The 6849-nt window shown below is 52.3% G+C and overlaps 1 protein-coding gene across 1 annotated transcript; it reads right to left on the bottom strand.

Moving 5' to 3' along the window:
* Positions 1 to 4056: 4056 nt before the first annotated feature.
* On the bottom strand, positions 4057 to 6569 carry commd8 (COMM domain containing 8). The gene is made up of 5 exons (XM_079262197.1): positions 6502 to 6569; positions 6016 to 6168; positions 5777 to 5923; positions 5549 to 5698; positions 4057 to 4175 (listed from the first exon to the last, which is right to left on the bottom strand). The coding sequence occupies exons 1-5, from the start codon at positions 6544 to 6546 to the stop codon at positions 4155 to 4157; spliced, it is 516 nt and encodes a 171-aa protein (XP_079118323.1). The 5' UTR covers positions 6547 to 6569; the 3' UTR covers positions 4057 to 4154.
* Positions 6570 to 6849: the final 280 nt, after the last annotated feature.

The following is a 6849-nucleotide window of genomic DNA, read 5'->3' as shown; positions in this document are numbered from 1 at the left end:
AGACCTCTCAGCCTGGCCATTGGTCTGGGGATGGAAACCAGACGACAGGCTCACAGTGGCCCCGAGTGAGTGACAAAACGACTTCCATACCTGGGATGTAAATTGGGGTCCTCTGTCTGATACTATGTCTGTGGGCAGACCATGGAGCCGAAAGACATGATGAACAAGTAGGTTGGCTGTCTCCTTGGCAGCAGGAAGCTTGGGAAGGGCAATAAAGTGAACAGCTTTGGAAAAGCGATCAACAACTGTGAGGATGGTGGTGTTACCTCTTGAGGCTGGAAGACCAGTGACGAAGTCCAGAGCAATGTGCGACCAGGGTCTGCTTGGAACAGGTAATGGACGAAGAAATCCCGCAGGTGGCTGATGCGATGACTTATACACACACATCGTACAGGCTGCAACAAACTCCCGAACATCTTTATCCATTGTGGGCCACCAGAATCTGCGTTTCAGAAAAGAAAGTGTTTGCACGGAACCAGGGTGGCATGCTAGGCGGGAGGAATGTCCCCACTGGAGGACTTGGGAACGTACAGAATTGGGGACATAAAGGCGGTTACGGGGACCTGTGCCAGGGTCAGGCTGTTGCTGTTGGGCTTCTCTAACCGTGTCCTCCACCTCCCAGGAAACAGTGGCTACAACACAGGTTGCAGGTAAGATGATATCAGGGGAAACTGCAGTCTTGGGTGGAAATTGGCGAGAGAGAGAGTCCGGTTTCTGGTTTTTGGACCCAGGTCTGTATGACAGCGTGAAGTGGAATTGATTGAAGAAAAGAGACCAACGGGCCTGTTGGGGATTCATTTGTCTTGCAGACTGTAGGTATTCCAGGTTCTTATGGTGTGTCCAGATGAGGAATGGCACTTTGGATCCCTCCAACCAATGGCGCCACTGCTCCAGGGCGAGTTTTATGGCTAAGAGTTCCCCATCACCGACATGGTAGTTCTGCTCAGCTGGTGTTAGACGTCGAGACATAAGGCACAAGGATGTAACTTCTGAGACTCCGGGGATCGTTGGGACAACACAGCTCCAACGCCGACATCTGAAGCATCAACCTCCACCACAAATTGATGGTTGAGATCAGGGTGGAGGAGGACAGGAGCAGTGGTGAATAGATCCTTTAATTTGGCAAAAGCCTGAGCCGCCGCCTCAGACCAGACAAATGGGACTGTAGGCGATGTAAGTTTTGTCAGGGGAGCTGCGATGCAGCTATAATTGCGAATGAATCTGCGATAAAAATTAGCAAAACCCAAGAAACATTGCAGCTGCTTGACAGAAGTTGGGACTGGCCATTCGGTAACAGCTTTGACCTTCTCAGGATCTGCTCGGACCCGCCCACTCTCAAAAATGTATCCGAGAAAAGAAACAGTGTTCTTGTGAAAATCACACTTCTCGGCCTTAACGAATAGGCGATTCTCCAGAAGTCTCTGCAGGACTTGTCGGACATGTTGTATATGTTCGGTGAGGTTGTGGGAAAAGATGAGGATATCGTCTAAATAGACGAAAACAAAACGGTTCAGGAAGTCTCTCAGCACATCATTAACTAAGGTTTGGAAAACAGCAGGGGCATTACAAAGTCCAAAAGGCATGACTCGATACACAAAATGGCCGAGTGGGGTCTTGAAGGCTGTCTTCCACTCATCTCCCTCTTTTATCCTGACCAGATGATATGCGTTGCGGAGATCTAGCTTTGTGAAGATTGTTGAGCCATGGAGAGAGTTGAAGGCAGACTCAAGAAGTGGCAGAGGATACTTATTCTTTATGGTTATAGCATTTAATCTCCGGTCGTCAATACAAGGCCGGAGAGAACCGTCCTTTTTAGATACAAAGAAAAAACCTGCGCCAACAGGGGAAGAAGAAGGTCTAATTAAACCAGCAGCCAGCGAATCCGAAATATATTTCTCCATGGCCTCAGTCTCTGGCTTAGAAAGATTGTACAGACGACTGGCTGGCAACGGAGCCCCAGGTAACAAGTCTATGGCGCAGTCATATGGTCGGTGAGGAGGAAGAGAAAGGGCCCTCTCTTTACTGAACACCTCAGCGAGGTCATGGTAGGCTAGAGGAATGTCTGACAAATCCTGAGAAGTGGGACAATGACTGGTAGTGGTTATACCAGATGGGATGGCAGAGTGAAGACAAGTTGCATGACAATAAGAACTCCAGTTAATAATCCTCCCAGTAGTCCAATCCAGATGGGGATTGTGTAACGATAACCAGGGGTGTCCTAAAACCAGGGGTGAATTTGGTGAGTTTACAACAAAGAAACTGATAAACTCCTGGTGATTTCCCGAAACAATTTGTTTAACCGGAACAGACTCTTGGGTGATGGAGTAAAGAATGCTACCATCCAGAGCCCGGGCAGAAACAGGAGGGAAGAGAGACTCCAGGTCTAGATTAATCCTTGCAGCCCATTCCTTGTCAATAAAGTTTGCTTCAGCTCCAGAATCCACTAAAGCCTGTACTGGATGAGAGAAACCCTTGACATATAGCACCGCTGGAATGAGTGTCTTTGTGTGGGGAATTACCTTTGGAGTGGTGGTCGTCAGTACTCCCACAGCTACTGACGACCCAGATCTTTTGGCCGTTCTGTGCAGACAGCTCTCTGGTGTCCTGGTCTTCCACAATAAAAACAAACGCCGGTGTCCCTCCTCCTCTGTCGTCCTCCTCTGTCGTTCCTCCGTGGACAGATGAGCTCGGCCCAGCTGCATGGGCTCCTCGGACTGTGTTGTGCTAGGAAGGGAAGGGCGGACCGCTCCGATGGTGGAGCCGGGAAAATACAGCTCAGAACGAGTCTGCCGCTCTGTCTCTCTCCCGTAAGCGGTTGTCCAGCCTTATTGAGAGGGAAACCAGGTCGTCCAGGGAATCTGATGCATCACGGGTGGCAAGCTCATCCTTAAGCCGGCTGCTTAAACCATTTGTGAAGATTCCACAAAGAGCCTGATCATTCCAGCCCGAATCCGCAGTCCTGAAATCCACAGCAAACTCAGCAACACACATTTTTCCTTGGAGATTAATCAGCCGCTTAACGGCATCGCCCCCTCTCACTGGATGGTCAAACACCTTCTTCATCTCATCCATAAAAGCTGGATAAGACATGTGCCTGAAACCCTGTCGTTCAAACGCTGCTTCTGTCCATGACAAAGCCTTGCCCTCCAGAAGTCCGATGATGTAGGAGATCTTGGATTTGTCACTGGCATAAGTGATGGGCTTCTGGTCGAACACAAGTGAGCATTGGAGTAAGAACCCTCTACATTTACCCAGATCCCCGGCATAAGGTTTGGGGTCCGGGATGTGTGTCTCTCTTACCGGGGTGGCAGAAGCGGTAGGATGCCTGGATAAGTCAGGAACCCGTTGCTGATTGGAAGCAGGCTGGGCTAGACCAGCCACATGACTGGTGAGTTGAGACAACTGCGTAAGGATGGTGTGGTAATTCTGGTCCAAAGTTAGAAGCATCTGCTCATGTCGAGGTAAGTGAGCATTCTGACTGGATAGGGCTTGCTGAAGTTGTCCGGCGGCGCCTTCTGGGTTAGAATCCATACCTGGATCCATACCTGATGGCCTGAATGTTCTGTTGTAGTGTGGGACAAACAAAGACCCAAGTGCAGATTGGATGTGGATACTCGGAAGGGTTTATTGTTTTCCTGGGCAGAATGGCAGGTTGACGGGCAGGCAAGAAACATGCTCACTTGATGAAACAACAATCAGGCGATGACTGGTGAACTGAGCTGGCATTTTATCTTGCTGCTGCTGATTTCCTGATGAGAACCTGGTGTGGACTTGGTTGCCAGGGAAACAGGCACACACACGGCAGTTTGTCTTTGCAGCGGTTTGTCTCCGCAGCAATTTGTCTCCACGGAGATTTGTCTCCACACTTTTTCTTTAGTCTCCAGACGTTCTGAAAAACTGCTAAACGTAGCGCAGACGTCGCCGAGCTACGGTGCCGAGTTACGTCGCCACGCTAGACGTAGCTACGTCGCCGAGCTATGTCATTATGCTAGCAGCGGGTCAACTGTGTGCGTCAGCAGGAAGTGTATTGACCGTATTGATGATGAAATCCAGAACTTTCTGATGGAAAAGATTTATTTATTTCAAGGAAACAGGAAGAACAAACTCCAGATCATCATCGTCATCATCTGGTAGGGGGTGGGGGGGGGGATTCCTCACTTTAGCTGCAGCACCACCTGAATAACAGACAGACACATTATCTGCTGATCTTACTGTGTTTCATCTGTTCAGAGAGACAGGTGGAGGAGGTGCATAGTGGGTGGAGGAGGAGGTGTATAGTGGGTGGAGGAGGTGCATAGTGGGTGGAGGAGGAGGTGTATAGTGGGTGGAGGAGGTGCATAGTGGGTGGAGGGGGTGCATAGTGGGTGGAGGAGGAGGTGTATAGTGGGTGGAGGAGGTGCATAGTGGGTGGAGGAGGAGGTGTATAGTGGGTGGAGGAGGTGCATAGTGGGTGGAGGGGGTGCATAGTGGGTGGAGGAGGAGGTGTATAGTGGGTGGAGGAGGTGCATAGTGGGTGGAGGAGGAGGTGTATAGTGGGTGGAGGAGGTGCATAGTGGGTGGAGGAGGTGCATAGTGGGTGGAGGAGGTGCATAGTGGGTGGAGGGGGTGCATAGTGGGTGGAGGAGGAGGTGTATAGTGGGTGGAGGAGGTGCATAGTGGGTGGAGGAGGTGCATAGTGGGTGGAGGGGGTGCATAGTGGGTGGAGGAGGAGGTGTATAGTGGGTGGAGGAGGTGCATAGTGGGTGGAGGGGGTGCATAGTGGGTGGAGGAGGAGGTGTATAGTGGGTGGAGGAGGTGCATAGTGGGTGGAGGGGGTGCACAGTGGGTGGAGGAGGAGGTGTATAGTGGGTGGAGGAGGTGCATAGTGGGTGGAGGGGGTGCATAGTGGGTGGAGGAGGAGGTGTATAGTGGGTGGAGGAGGTGCATAGTGGGTGGAGGAGGAGGTGTATAGTGGGTGGAGGAGGTGCATAGTGGGTGGAGGGGGTGCATAGTGGGTGGAGGAGGAGGTGTATAGTGGGTGGAGGAGGTGCATAGTGGGTGGAGGAGGTGCATAGTGGGTGGAGGGGGTGCATAGTGGGTGGAGGAGGAGGTGTATAGTGGGTGGAGGAGGTGCATAGTGGGTGGAGGGGGTGCATAGTGGGTGGAGGAGGAGGTGTATAGTGGGTGGAGGAGGTGCATAGTGGGTGGAGGGGGTGCACAGTGGGTGGAGGAGGAGGTGTATAGTGGGTGGAGGAGGTGCATAGTGGGTGGAGGGGGTGCATAGTGGGTGGAGGAGGAGGTGTATAGTGGGTGGAGGAGGTGCATAGTGGGTGGAGGAGGAGGTGTATAGTGGGTGGAGGAGGTGCATAGTGGGTGGAGGGGGTGCATAGTGGGTGGAGGAGGAGGTGTATAGTGGGTGGAGGAGGTGCATAGTGGGTGGAGGGGGTGCACAGTGGGTGGAGGGGGTGCACAGTGGGTGGAGGAGGAGGTGTATAGTGGGTGGAGGAGGTGCATAGTGGGTGGAGGGGGAGATGCATAGTGGGTGGAGGAGGAGGTGTCATGGCGTGACCTTATTAGCAGCCTCCAGGGAAGCTATGAGCATGCTCAGTTCGTCTCTGGTCATCTCCATGGCGACCGGCCGTCGCCATGGCGACAGGTCCAGGTGGAGGCGGAGCAACGGAGCGTTGAGACACGAGATTTTATCGCTGGACAGCGCGAGCTGCAGGAGAAGAAGAAGACTGTCCAATCAGAGAGCAGAGAAGGGGGTCCGGTTCTGGTGGACCGGGTCGGGTTTCACCTTCAGCTGCCAGTCGAAGTCCTGCAGGACCGCCGAGGAGACGGCGGCGGTTCTCTCCAGCAGGGCCCGGCGGATCTCCTCCTGCCGGCCTCGCAGGACTCCCAGGACCGCCTTGGCGTGGCGGCTTCCTTCCAGCCGGACCAGAACCTGCAGGGGGACAGAACCGGACCTCAGACTCGGACCCGGACCCAGACCCAGACCCAGACCCAGACCAGGACTCCCCCCCCACCCCCCCTCACCTCCTCATCGGAGACGCCGCCCCCCGCCAGTCGGAAAATGGTGGTGAGGGAACGCAGCAGGTGCAGCCACTCCCGCGGACTCCAGGTGTCGCTGTAGTCTACCTGGCGGGGACATGGCCGTCCACACAGACCGTCCACCACGCCGTGACACAGCTGTTGCCATGGAAACCAGAATTCAGCGTGAAACCGGATTCTCTGTTCACATTTAGTTTGAACCACTTTGGCCCACAGGGCGCGTGAATCACAGAGAAATTAAGCATTTTGTTTGTTTTTTGCTGCATCTTTAAGGACTTTTCATCTTTAAATGGTTAAATAAAAGTTTAAGGTTGGATTTTACCGGGTAAACAAACTACATTATTTATAGCCATAGAAGAAGAGGAGAAAAATGTGCTCCTCTGATTGGTCGCTTTCACTATCTGAGCATTTACTGATTTTCTGGTTTTTATATTCATTCCACCAATAAAAGGCTAAAATGTGTCTTCTCACCGCGATGCAGTCCGTGTCAGAGAGTCTGTTCAGCACATCCACCATGTTGTCCTCCACTTCCGCCTCCAGCCGCCAATCAGCTGACTTCAGTCACGTGACGGTGCCTCCAATGCTGCTGGGAAATTTCCACATTTCTTGGAATGAACGTAAAAAGTTAAACTTACAACTGTTGAATTATTGAGGCGACATCGAGAGAAAGGGAGTTAGAGGAATAATTTGAGGTTTCTTGATGTGAAAGTGATTTTATCAGCGGAAGAAAGTGCAGCTTTCACATCCTGCTGCTGCATGTTTGTCTCGGAGGGACATGGAGGAGACACCGCTGGAAGTCACCGTGAGACCGGCGGAGGT

Source organism: Telmatherina bonti (genome assembly GCF_933228915.1).
Source record: "Telmatherina bonti genome assembly, chromosome: 22".
NCBI lineage: Eukaryota > Metazoa > Chordata > Actinopteri > Atheriniformes > Telmatherinidae > Telmatherina > Telmatherina bonti.
This window is presented reverse-complemented; position numbering and strand designations above follow the sequence as displayed.